At 42.2% G+C, this 13426-nt stretch overlaps 2 protein-coding genes across 4 annotated transcripts; both read left to right on the top strand.

Annotated features, from left to right (window-relative positions):
• Positions 1-93: 93 nt before the first annotated feature.
• On the top strand, positions 94-2896 carry LOC116401297 (DENN domain-containing protein 4B-like). Its single transcript, XM_031879632.1, has 3 exons — positions 94-594; positions 1872-2087; positions 2238-2896. Exons 2-3 carry the CDS (start codon positions 1988-1990, stop codon positions 2429-2431), a joined length of 294 nt encoding a protein of 97 aa, XP_031735492.1. The 5' UTR covers positions 94-594; positions 1872-1987; the 3' UTR covers positions 2432-2896.
• Positions 2897-3724: 828 nt separating this feature from the next.
• LOC116401298 (CREB-regulated transcription coactivator 2-like) lies at positions 3725-13420 on the top strand. Of its 3 annotated transcripts, none has more exons than XM_031879635.1 (9): positions 3725-3918; positions 5149-5175; positions 5911-5990; positions 6357-6406; positions 9146-9414; positions 10075-10520; positions 11122-11373; positions 11463-11663; positions 12272-13420. In XM_031879635.1, the coding sequence occupies exons 1-9, from the start codon at positions 3834-3836 to the stop codon at positions 12413-12415; spliced, it is 1554 nt and encodes a 517-aa protein (XP_031735495.1). In that variant the 5' UTR covers positions 3725-3833; the 3' UTR covers positions 12416-13420. The 3 variants fall into 3 exon arrangements, with proteins under 3 accessions (XP_031735495.1, XP_031735494.1, XP_031735493.1); XM_031879634.1 differs by having other exon boundaries at positions 5068-5175; XM_031879633.1 differs by having other exon boundaries at positions 3830-5175.
• The last annotated feature ends 6 nt before the right edge of the window (positions 13421-13426 follow it).

Here is a 13426-nt window from a genome sequence, read left to right as displayed (position 1 = left end):
TATATGTATGTATATGTGTATATGTATGTATATGTGTATATGTATGTGTATATATGTGTATATGTATGTATATATACGTATATATGTATATATATGTGTATATATACATACACACATGTAGAGGCATCGACCTCCATCCAACAACGCTCATATAAATATATATTTTAATGTACACTCTGGGAAATTCACTGTACTCAGATCTTAGTAATAACTGCAGCGTGGAAATACTCTTCATTAAGAACTTTACTTGAGTAAAAGCAGTAGTACTACTGTTGGTACTTGTTTGTAGTACTTGTCTTTACATCAGAGGTTTATGAAGAGAGAACTCTGGTTCTGAGTTTTTACATTGTTTTACTCTCTTTTCTTTATATACTGCTGGTGGTTTAATCTGTAATAATACTTCACCTACGTACAGTACTTGACTAGATGTACTTATGATAAAAAAAAGTTGTTGTTTTGGGATTTTACTGAAACTTTAATTTTTCTCTCTCAGGTCAGAGGACAAGAAGCCGTTGTCATGGCGATCGTTACCCAGGAAACACGGAAAGACTCTGTTCAACACCCTCAGCGGCCTCCACAAGACGCTGGAGAAGAGTGAGACAGCTCAGGCTTTTCAAAATAAAGTTCCTCTGATGACGGCTTGTTCTCTTCTACTTCACTCATTCATCCAGGGTACTTCTCAAGTCTCTTAAGTGTCGTTTCCTCGCTCCTCGCTTGAACCGTAAGTTGTTCTGCGCTGCCATATTGACAGCCGTCCCAAAGCTCTTATTTAGCTCTGAGGAGCGAGGATGGAAGAGAGAGGAGGGACCTCGGGGGAGCCATGAGCGAGGACCCACGAGAACAGACTTCCAGGAAGTCTTTTACCGGCCGACACGCCCCCTCATTGTTCATCAGTCATGTGATTGGACGCTGCAGCTGATCGGACTGACTGACTGAGTTTAACACCAGAGTGAAGACAGATCACAGAATAAACTCTAGTTTATATTTGATTAGGTTTCTGATTCACCATCTGGTTTAAATAAATGTTCATTGTAGTCTGAACAACAAAACGACCACAAACAACTTTCTACATTTATTAGAAAGATTTGTGTTTTCATGATCTGTTTCCCTCAATAACTTTATTATGAATACAATTAAAGTCAGAGAGAGCTGGAGAGACGAAACACTTTTTACATCATTCCTGAGTGTTTGAGAAACAATAATCATATTCTGGGTTATTTAATAATGACGTCACAGTCACAATTTCAAAACGTACAGACGCAAGTAATTCATAAATAAGACGATCGCATTCCGCCAGTAGAAATGGATCCTGAGCTTATAAACAGAACACAGGACACAGTTTGTTAACAGACTACAGAGAGAAACACCTCTACAGTGGTGATTACTGTGTCTTTATTAGTATTATTAGTTACTGTTATTAAGTGCAGTGATCATGTGAACACACACTAACTTATCAAAGGTCTCTCCAGCTGTTAAAGCCGACTGACAGCTGATCAGCTGATCTAGCTGTGATCAGCTGATCCTCCGTCATCAGAAACAGACGTCGCTTCACGTGACGCAACTGAGGAAAGGACGTCTCATGTCTCCTAAAACATATTTCCTAGTTCCTCTCTCCTCGCATGGTTTCCTCCATGCATCCCTGGTGGGAGGGACTAAGACGCCAAGGAAAGGACACAAGTGAGGGAAACGGGGATGCAATTAAGAGACTTGAGAAGTACCCCCTGTGTACAGCCCACATTAATCATCTATAAGACCTCTGACCCATTGTCAGCATCAGGAGCCTCAAACAGACTCACTTCCTGTCATCAGAGAGTGTCTCTACAGTTCATGAGATGATTCTTATTAAACACTCTTTCCTCCTCCTCCTGCAGTCTGCACTCCCGGCCAGGAGGAGGCGACACTGGAGTTCCTTTTGACCGACTACGACCAGATCTACCAGAGCCAGAAGCAGCTGGAGCTGGAGATCCAGGAGGCCTTCCTCTTCTTCATGAGCTGCCTGCTGAGAGGCTACCGCAGCTTCTTGCTGCCCATCACCCAGGCTCCCTCTGACACCACCACGGACTGTAGTTCACTGTTCAACCTGCAGGGTGAGTGTGTGGCGGTGGGTGTTAATCAGGACTGATGATGGTTTATCAGAGTATTGATCAGTACTGATGATGGTTTACCAGAGTATTGATCAGGACTGATGATGGTTTACCAGAGTATTGATTAGGACTGTGACTGATGACCTCCTGCAGGTTTCCTGAAGTCTCGGGATCGAACGCAGCAGAAGATCTACGGTCAGTTGACGAGGACTCAGATGTTCACCCAGTTCATTGAGGAGTGTTCCTTCGTCAGCGACCGACACGCCTGCCTCGAGTTCTTCGACGAGTGCGTCCAAAAGGTGATCCACCATCTTCTCTCTGAGTATCACTCACAGCCTTCACTGTAGAAGACAAGGTGTCTCACTGAGAAGGAACTGTTGGCATCAACAGCATAATAACATCAGAGAATATGAATAGATCCAAAGAGTGCTGGAGTCAATATTGAATGGTAGAGTACTAGATTACTTTATGTACAATTAATACGTCTATTCAGTGGACTACTATTGCCCCCTAAAAAAAGAACACAGTAAAACAAAGGGGTCTTAAAACATATACGAAGGTTAGAGCAGCCTGTTACTCATCATTAACAGAACGATCGACACCATTGACCATTACATCCTGTTACAGAGACTAGAACATTTGATCAGCATCAAAGGAACCGCACTAAGCTGGTTTAAGTCCAATTTATCAGATCGATCTCAGTTTGTAAACGATGAACACCAACGTTAGTCATGGCGTTCCACAAGGTTCTGTGTTTGGACCAGTTTTATTCACCTTATATATGCTTCCTTACGGCAATATTATCAGAAAACACTCCATAAACTTTCATTGTTATGCAGATGATACTCATATCTATCGATCAAGATGAAACCAACCAGTTCGCTAAACTTCAAGCAGCCTTAAGGACATAAAAACCTGGATGACCTGCAACTTCCTTATGTTAAACTCAGACAAAACTGAAGTTATTGATCTAGAAATTAATTATCTAAAATATATATATTGCTGGGCAACGATTACAATTTATCGCGATTAATCTCATTGTTATGCGCAAAATTCAATAATGAATTCAAAAGTAGTGTATTGCGCACTTTTATTTTGAAAGTACTGCTCTATGAACAAAGGTCAATAACATTTGGTTTAAACACAAATTGGGTTGTTGTTAGCAGCAGTATTCTCTTTACACAGCAGCAGTTCTATCTCTTCACTATCTGTGCTCAGTGTGTGACTGTGTGTGAAACGTTCCACTGCTGTGCAACAGGAACATGTTTCACACGTTTCATCTACATGTGTGTTGTGTCTTCATGACAGTCAGAGCATGTGAATGCAGCTCTACTCTTCATCACTATAATGCTGTAACTCAGAGGTGATGATGGTGACCCAGCGATGTCCAGTAGTCTCCAGTGAGAGCAGCAGCTGCTGCACGTTGTAACGCCGTCGCTTTAGTCGTCCTCTCCTTTCATACAACTCGTGTGTTCTTCTTGTGACGGTGCGTCTTGAGGCTCATACGTGACGTCATTCGTTGAGATCCTAAAGGTGCTTTCACACCAAACGCGACGTGAACGCACCTTGAGAACATTCCTCAGACCGACATCTTCCACAACACTAACCTGCAGTTTGTCTCCACTTCTCTGTAGCATCTGTTAGCTTGTCTTGCTTTAGTTTATCTATACTTCTCCCACACGCTATATTATATATGAGTTTTTCTTTCCTCTCAGGACAAACTCTGACTCAGCCCTCCACACCAGCGTGATGAACCCTCCCACAGGAGACCCCTTCACCACAGGAGGGTTAACCCTAACCCCCTGTCTCACCCCCCAGAGCAGCAGACGCAGCGGTGAGGCAGCACTCAGAAACAACATCTACATGTTGCTCATAAATGTTGGTCAGATAGACATGTTTTATTTTGAAACACTCAAACTGAAGATGAACTTGGTTCAGATGTCTGATGCTCAATGCTCCTCTTCTGCTAACCGTAACATTACATTAGATGTTTCGATATGTCAGAGCGTTTACTGACTTTAACATAAAGTCCTCCACAATCACAGCTTTCCCTCCAGCCTCCCAGGTTCTGTGTTACTTTTAGTCCTATTTTAGTCCTCGTCCTGCAGTGTGAAGTGGAGAAGGTATCCAGGTCCTCAGATGGAGATCCAGGTTCTGCAGCAGTGAAGCAGGCTTCTTGTTGCTAATTAGCTTTAGCTTAGTAGCATGTTTCCAGTTGGTGCAGTCGAGGCTTCGTGCTGAGGAGCTCAGGGGAATGTTTAAATGTGTAGCTCCTGCTACTCAAAGAAAAGCAAGAATATTAGCAGAACAAATGCTGAACAGCAAAGCATCTGCACTGTAGTTGCAGTTCATTGGTCTTTTTTTGTAATAAAATGGTCTAATATTTATATTTACACCTTTGTTGTGAACTACATAACAATCCTGTCTATTGTTTAGCTTTATCTGTTGTCCCAGCTGTTATTTCTGGTGTAATATGATCTTATTTCTTTGATCTAATGAGTTCTTTGGTTCTATGTTTATGACTGAATGAAGACCCTTGTTGTCATAAACAGGCTGCAGAGAAGTGGATTACTCTAATCAGTTCTTAATGCGCTGAAAAGCATGCGCAAGGATTTCAGCATCTGAATTGAATAAAATGGACCAGTCTTGGTCACGTAAATAAAATAATCTTGATTTGCAGCTCAGAAAATGTGATTCCGATGTGTTCCCTAAGTCTTGACTATCCGGCTCTGAGAAGTTGTGAAGACGTTAATGTAAAAGTGATCCATGTATGGAACTAAAGAGCAACACCGTGCTGCTCCTTTTATTATGTAAACGTAGAATGTTACACAGATGTGTGTGAAACCAGTTGTTAGAAAAGCTGAACGACAAAATTCAATCAACATCCTGTGGAACAGCATGAAACATGATGGAACAGACACATTCTCTCATGTTTCTGATCAACGGGTTGTTTCTTTACTTCTTCTTCTCTGTTTTCTGACAGATTGTCTGGTTTATTCTAAAAAGAAGCCAACCTGTCTGTCTCTCTGTCTCTCTGTCTGTCTGTCTGTCTGTGATCCTGCAGGTCAGAGTGATGGAGAAGGCAGAAGAAGTGAGTTTTATAAAACACTTTCACAATCCACTGTCAGCTTTCAGGCAGTTTAACTTTCAAAGATCTAAACTCATGAACACAATCTAGCGAGTTTATTTCACTGTTTTGTTTTAAATAGCCTTACTTTTGATAAAACATGTATGGACTCAAATAATGTTCAGAAAGAAATTCAAAGCCTTTGATTGAACTTCACCTCTTTGAATTTGTAGGAACAAGTTGAGAAACTGATAAATGAAACGTGTGCACAAAGTAATTATCAATGTGGAAGTTACTCAAAGAACTCAAGACTCATCTGCTGATTATTTTCAATGTATTTTCGATAAACGTTGGAGGAGCAAACAGTGTGAGGAGACGGGACGTTACGTTAAAGTATGAATATCTGTAGAAACAAGTACTTCTTGTAACTTTCACATATTATTTGGCAACAAACCTTCGATTTGCAACATGAGATCATTTCCTCTCAAAAGTGAAACCATACTGAGCTTTGTGAGAGGACTCGTCCTTTTTACTAGAATATGGCTCAACACTCTTCCTGGTTAACTTCTACAATCACAGATCTTACAGAAGAAAGTCATACATGTGATGGTCCGAGGTCGAAGCTCCACTTCAGTCTTCACTACAGCTACATTCCTTAAACACCTTTCAACATGTGAATCACACTGTGACTGACACATAATGTAAGACGAGGGACAACCATCTCCTTCTGAATCTATGTGATGATGTTTGTCCCCTCAGTGTTTCCGTACCCGGTGCCCCCCATTGAAGAGAATGTGTTGGATGAGGGGAAGCTGCTCAAACCCTGGGACACCAAGAAGGTATTTGTGTTATTCTTTAATCTCTTTCATTAATATTGTCTGTACACATTCTTTGGCACATTTGTTATGCAAATAGCTGTTAATGAACAATTTACTGAAGGATTTAGTCAGTTTGTTTTTCTGGCAGGTGTATTAAAAGTTGTTATTAACCTCAAACTAAAATACAAAAAAAAATATTACACAATATATATATATATTTGTTATCAACATCTCAAAATGTGAAAATCTGGTGTGTAAAGAGTTTTGTAAATGATAAAGTTATGTTTGATAATGCTATCAGACATGACTGCTATCATTTTGAAATCTCTGTTTCAGTTTTTGAAAAGGTAAATTAAAGATAAAAACACACTTTTGTTTTCTCTCCAGTTGCCTCTGTTGTCGTCCCGACCAAAGTCCTGTGAAGTCCCCGGCATCAAGTGAGTCGGACGACGAACTCTTTCATTAAGAGAGTCTCTTTTTAGGGCCCGAGCAACGGACAATGTCGGGCCAGCGAAGGCCCTATTGAAATTGTACTCGTTTGGGTAAACGTACGCATGGTTGGGGGACTTGCCATGCATGAAAAATCACCAAATTTTGGGGACTTTTGGGGCTTGGTGAAAATAGCCATCTGAAAAATAATGCATCTTTCTGTGTCAAGAAATGGCTCTCTAGCGCCCCCTACAAGTCGGACCGGCGACGCCCCTCGGCCAGTATGTCCGATTTACTTGAAATTCAACACATATACCCACATCCACTAGATCTACAAAAAAGCCAATCAGACCCCTAAGCTCCGCCTCCTTAGATTTTCCGCCATATTGAATTTAGTGAAAAACACATTTTTGCGAACTCCTCCTACATGCTGGGTCCGATTTCTATATAATTTGCTGTGGATCATTAATGGACCGATATCATCTAAAATTATCAAAAGCTTTTTTATATATCTTAGCGTTTACAAGATATGGACCAATGAACTTCTTAGGGGCGTGGCATAATATCAATACACATAACTTCTCAACCATTGTCCTAAATACCCTAAATTTTCAGCATATGTGCACATCGCATCCCGTAACAAACCCCGAGAATTATTTTGCATTCGACAACTAGGGGGCGCTACAGTAAACCCGCAAAGTTGTGTTTTTTGTCACTTTTCGCATTTTTCAGCCCTCGTACTTTAACGAACTCCTCTTACAGAATTTATGCAATCTTCTTGAAATTTGCTCAGGATGCTCTTAAGACCTTTGTGATTAAAAGTTATCAAAATCGAGAGTTTTCGTCGAAGAAACTTGACGTGGAGTGGCGGCCATTTTGTGTCATTCGGCATGAAAAAGGAAGTTGTTATAACTCCAAGGTACATTATCCAATCTGCACAAACCTTCTTATGCATGATGCTACTTCAAGCTTGAACAGACCTCAATTCAAAACAATTCAATGACTCATAGCGCCGCCTACTGGCTAAAGGAAATGTCATATTTTATACTTTTAATTATTCCTCCTAGCCAGGTGACCTGATGAGTCTAGAATTTGGTAAGGATAGCCATAAGACATTGATGATGCATCATCATGAATTTTGTGAGTTTTCGTTGAACGCTGTTGCCGCGGCGACGCATCGTTCACCATGAAAAGGGAAGCTGATGGTTTAGTGGATTGGGATGCTCAAAAACTCATGGAACTTTGTACATGTGTCACAGGTCATAGGAAGAAATAGTTTATATGATTTATTTTATTGGCCGTTTTAAATTGCCTCTATAGCACCCCCTACAATATTTCAAAAGAGCAGCCCCAGCGCTATGTTTTGGCTACATATATGAAACTTGGTAGGCACATGTATCCTATGGAGCCTTAAAGAAAAGTCTCTTTGGACCATGCTCCAAACCCTACAGGAAGTCGGCCATTTTCAATTTTGTATGAATTTATATAATATTTCGACGATGCAGCCCTCGCAGTACGTTTCACTATCAATATTTAAAATTTAAATGTATAACATTTGGTAAACAGATGTATCACATGTAGACTTATAAAAAAGCCCTTGGGGCTCCAAGCTCTAAACCCAACCCAAATCAGCCATTTTGAATTTTGTGAAAAAAACACATTTTTGCGAACTCCTACACGCTGGGTCCGATTTCTACGAAATTTACTGTGGATCATAATTGGATCTAGATCATCAAAAGTTATCAAAAGCTTTTGTATATATCTTTGCGTTTACAAGATATGGACCAATTCACTTCTTAGGGGCGTGGCAATATATCAATACACATAACATCTCAACCATTTGTTCTAAATTCCCAAAATATTCAGCATATGTGCACATCGCATCCAGTAACATACCCTGAGAATTTTTTAGCATTCGACCACTAGGGGGCGCTACAGTAAACCCGCGAAGCCTACTGGCTAAAGGAAATGTCTGATGTAACTCAGCTGGACAAACGGTCCCAAACTTCACATGCTTGATAACACTCATGGCCTGAGGATGTCGACAAGCTAATTTTCCCTAATACTCACAGCGCCACCTGCTGGTGAAAGGAGATCTGCGTTTTTTGACAAACACCATCCGATTTACATGACTTTTACACAATGTGGTTTACACTTGATATAGAGCTACATAATGCACGTGTTCTGTAGCACCAGGCAGCGGATACAGGAAGCATCGGACTATTTGCAAAGCATCATTTCCAGCATCAGGCGGTCCACGCGGGATTAAAAACGTCTCGCTCGCGGACGCGCTGTCCAACGGTCACAGACGTTCTCGGCCGTGCAGGCCGGAGTCCCGCCGCCACCCCCAACACGCTGGAAGATGCGAAGGCTCGTTCATCGCTGCTCGCAGCTTTAATTTCATCTTTTTCTGTAAAGTTTCCGGTTCTATCGGTAACACCGGTGTTGTCACAAGTTTATTAACCGTTCGGTATCCCTCACCTGATGTTCCATGTTCCTTTCATACAGCACATCACACAATGCATAATGTCATAACCATATGTGTACAATGAAAGTTATCATATTATTATATATTATCAAATTCATACGATAATACGAAGACGACACAGTGGTATCAGATGTTTGTTAGGGTGTTAGGGTTTAGGGTTTGATAGGGTTATAGTATTGTATGAAAACATTCATTGTATTTGACTGCTGACTATGAAGCTACATTATATCAGACGTTAACCCGCTGTGTTTCCTTTCAGTATCTTTACGACGCCGGAGCAGCCGTCCACTCCGACTCACGGCGTCCCGTCAGGCCTCAATACCGGTGGCTCTCTTCCGGATCTGTCCAGCCTCCACTTCCCCTCCCCGCTGCCCACACCACTGGATCAGGATGAGCCCGGCTACCCAGGATCCTCCTCTCTGAGCGGGGGGGGCAGCACAGGGAACCTGGCCTCCACCCTCACTCAGCTGGGCATCAATGCCGCCAACTCACAGGGAGGCAACGGCAACTTCCACCACCACACACCAGGTACACACAGAGCCACTTTAAGATCTCTGGACTGATGAAGGTTCTGATCGGTGTCGACCGATCGAATTGAGGATTAAATAAACAATCAAAAGAATTCAGTCTCAGTGGGCTGACCGGGTTTAGTTTAGCTCTTCACTGTTATGTTAAGGTCACGATGGAGAAACTCTCAAAGTCATGGTTCAGTTTGTAGAGACGGTGGTATCTGGATCAAGGTCTCAGCTAAGTGACTAATGTGAAGGTTAGCAGAGGAAGTCTGTGGGTGAGAGTGGAAGAGATGAAACCACGGGGGATTTACAGCTCTAGGTTTAGCCTTTACAGAGAAAAGGGAGGGTTTTTGTGGGCGGAAGTGCAGTCGGAAAATGTTTCATCACTAGTCAGGTGACAGGAAGCTGCTGTCGGCTCAACGTGAGGCTAAAGCCCGACTCTCTTAACCGGAGTCTGGATCATCGTGTTGTCGTGTCACCTGGAGCCTCAAGGGGAACCTGAAACACTCAAGTTGATAGCTTGTAGTTTGAATGCCTAAGAAAGGAAAGATAAGATGTTGAAAACCCAAGCTGGAGGAGCATAGGTCTTGTTCCTGGTTCTGGTCCTAAACCAGGTCTCATGTTTCTTTGTCTGAGAGGACCTTTGTGTTCATAGGTGTTTCTTTGTCCCCCTCAGGTCTCCTTGCGTCTCTACAGAGCACGCTCAGTAACCCCTCCCTGCAGTCATCACTAAGCAACCCCAACATCCAGTCATCGCTGAGCAGCCACTCCTTCTCCAACTCTTTAAGCTCCGCCTCCTTGCACTCGTCGCTCAGCAACCCCTCGCTGCAGTCATCTCTCAGCTCCTCCCCCTCCCTGCCGTCCTCCCTCAGCAGCCAATCGCTGCACTCCTCCCTTAGTAACTCCTCCCTGCAGTCGGTGTCCAGCGGTAACCCCGCCTACAGCTCTGGCTCCTCCTACTCGCCACTGCTCAGCGGACAGAACCAGCCGTCACTCAACACGTCACCACGGAGACGGGCACAGCTCTCCCCGCTCATCCTGCCCATGGGGGGGGAGTCACGAAGGCATCACAACAAACAGTTCTCCCCCACCATCTCCCCCACCCTGTCCTCCATCACACAGGTATCTGATCTGTGTTTCTTCATCAATGAGGAATAGAAATAATCCGTAGAATCATTTTAGATCCTTATTATTAACCAGTTTGCACATCAACACTTCAGAGAACTTAAAGATGATAATAATAAAAAAGGAAACATGGTGCTGTGATATTGTTGCACAGAGTCTCAGAGTTTTTAATGTTTAAATATTTTGCATAAAATGTTCACACTATGTTTATTTACCTGACTTGAACTGTATTGCTTGCAAAACGTTTAAATGTTTGATTATTTCAAAGCTCAATCAAACTCTGATCCACAGTCAAGATGATTATTCTTAATCTTTCATCCTTATCTCCAACAGAGAATAAAATATTTAAGGAAGAATAATAAATATATTGCTTCTACTAAGAGTGCTATTATTAACTTGACATGGAAATTAAGAGAGCTCATTTTCACTGTCTGGTATTTTGTGGTTATTTTGACGGTTTCCAGTTTCAAAACTGCTGCAAAGACAACTTTTAATTGTGGTGCGATCACATCGGCACTGTTAACATCCAGTTGGGCAATATATTGATAAATATATACATATGCTCGGAGATGATACGTCCGACCCCCTCCCCCTCCAGGGCGTCCCTTTGGACACCAGCAAACTCCCTCTGGACCAGAGGCTCCCTCCGTACCCACTCAGCCAGTCCCACCAGCCTCTCCCCGGTCTGCAGGGCTCCCAGCCGGGGCAGCAACCCTCTCCGATGAGCCAGCACCACCAACAGCTGCACCGCCTCCAGCAGCCGCGGCCTAACGCTCAGCAGCAGCAGCAGCTTCACATGCAGAACCTACGCAACTCACAAAACCAGCACATGCAGCAGCACTTTGGATCGGTAGGTCAATTAATGGATGAAAAGATCAATAAATTACATTCTCCTATGCAGTTCAGCTGAAAAAGTGACTACGGTGCTTTTTTTTGCAGCAACAGAGGCCGATGGAGCAGCAGGTGAACACAGTGAACTCGCAGCTGATAAAGAACGAGAGGCCGACAGATCAGTGTGTGCAGAGCTCCTCTCAGTGTCACGTCAAACAGGAAACCGAGCAACAGGCGGAGCAGCACCAAGCCGACGGCCTGCCACAGCTCCAGCAGATCAGCCACAACTTGGCCACCGACCTCTACAACGTAAGTGACTACAACACCATCAGAAGCATTCACAACGTAAGTGACTACAACACCATCAGAAGCATTCACAACGTAAGTGACTACAACACCGTCAGAAACTTTCACAGCGTAGGTGACTACAACACCATCAGAAACATTTACAACGTAAGTGACTACAACACCGTCCGACGCAGTCAAAGTCAGCTTTATTGTCAATTTCTCAATATGTACCGAACATACAGAGGAGTTGAAAAAACGTTTCTCTCCAGTCCAACATATTTCTCTCCAGTCCAACATATAAAGTGAATACAGATAATAAAGTGCAAATAGATAAAAAAAAAACATTGAGATAACATATGTTCACAACGTAAGTGACTACAACACCATCAGAAGCATTCACAATGTAAGTGACTACAACACCGTCAGAAGCATTCACAACGTAAGTGACTACAACACTGTCAGAAACATTCACAGCGTAAGTGACTACAACACCGTCAGAAACATTCACAACGTAAGTGACTACAACACCGTCAGAAACATTCACAGCGTAAGTGACTACAACACCGTCAGAAAGGGCATGTTTTTTAGGTTTCATTGTAAATATTATTATTTTTTTTGATGTTTTCCAGGATGCCTTGTTCAACTCTCTACTGGACGACCCCTATCTGAGTCTCCAGTTCACAGGCAGATCCACCCAGCAGGTAACCCAGCTCCACTCACAACATCAGCTGCCAACTAAAGGCTACGACACCCTCTTGAGCTGCAAGGTTTGACGCAAGTTGCTGGTCCTTCTCACTTATGGCATGTTATTCCTCAGGTCTCCCCCCTCCCCTTGACTATACATCAAGAAATAGAGTTGAGTTTTATGGCTGAAATAATCAAGTTTCATTCATCTATTGTGATTCTATATGTCGTAGCATTAGTAGCATTTATTACAACTATTATTATTATTACTATTAGTTTTATTACGGACATGCGGAGGAGGGTCTTATTTTGAGAAAAGAACTCTGGTATTCTGTAAGAATAAAGTGACAAGTAAAAAACTTTTTTGTCTTTGAGATTATGTGTTTTTTTCTCATAATGTTACCACTTTAATCTCTTCAATTCTCAGTTTGTTCTTCGAATATTACCCGACTCCGTGATTGATTTTATATTTCCCCTGCCATAGGAGGTGTTACTTCTGTTAAAGAAGAAAAAAAGGTTTTATTGTTTAGATTCAGTAGATGGAAGCTGAGCTCTTGGACCAAAACGACAGGAGAAGCACCCTCTTGACTTTTTGAAGTGCAGACATGAGGACCTTTAGAAGCTGCAAAAGGAGACCAAAGGACTCTGATGATGTCTTGTTGAGTTTGTAGTGGCTCAGTCAGGGTTTACTTTTGGTCTTTGAATGGCTGCTAGTTGGCCCCAGACTTATTTCCTTCATACCAGATAATCTACCAAGTTTAACAGCTAAGCCTTTGTCTCACTCCTTCAATCTGTTTTCTGTGTATTTGTTCTTCTAAATCCAAACAAGCCAAATGTGCATGTTGTGTCTCAGATGATTAAATCAATCTAACTCAGAGGTGGAAGAAGTATTCAGGTCCTTTACTGCAGAAAGGTACTAATACCTCACTGTGAAAATGTAAAAGTCCAACATTGATAACCTTACAAAAGTATATAAATGTAGTCAAAGTAGATAAAGTCAAAGTATTGATTGATCAGTAAAATGTTCTCCTGTTTCATCATAAACATTCAACATCAACACATAAAGGAACACTTCATCCTTCAGTTTATCACAAACATTC

This window comes from Anarrhichthys ocellatus, unplaced genomic scaffold (assembly GCF_004355925.1).
Source record: "Anarrhichthys ocellatus isolate YVR2014 unplaced genomic scaffold, GSC_Weel_1.0 scaffold328, whole genome shotgun sequence".
Taxonomy (NCBI): Eukaryota; Metazoa; Chordata; class Actinopteri; order Perciformes; family Anarhichadidae; genus Anarrhichthys; species Anarrhichthys ocellatus.
Note: the sequence above shows the minus strand (reverse complement) of the source record. Positions and strands in the feature narration are given on the sequence as shown.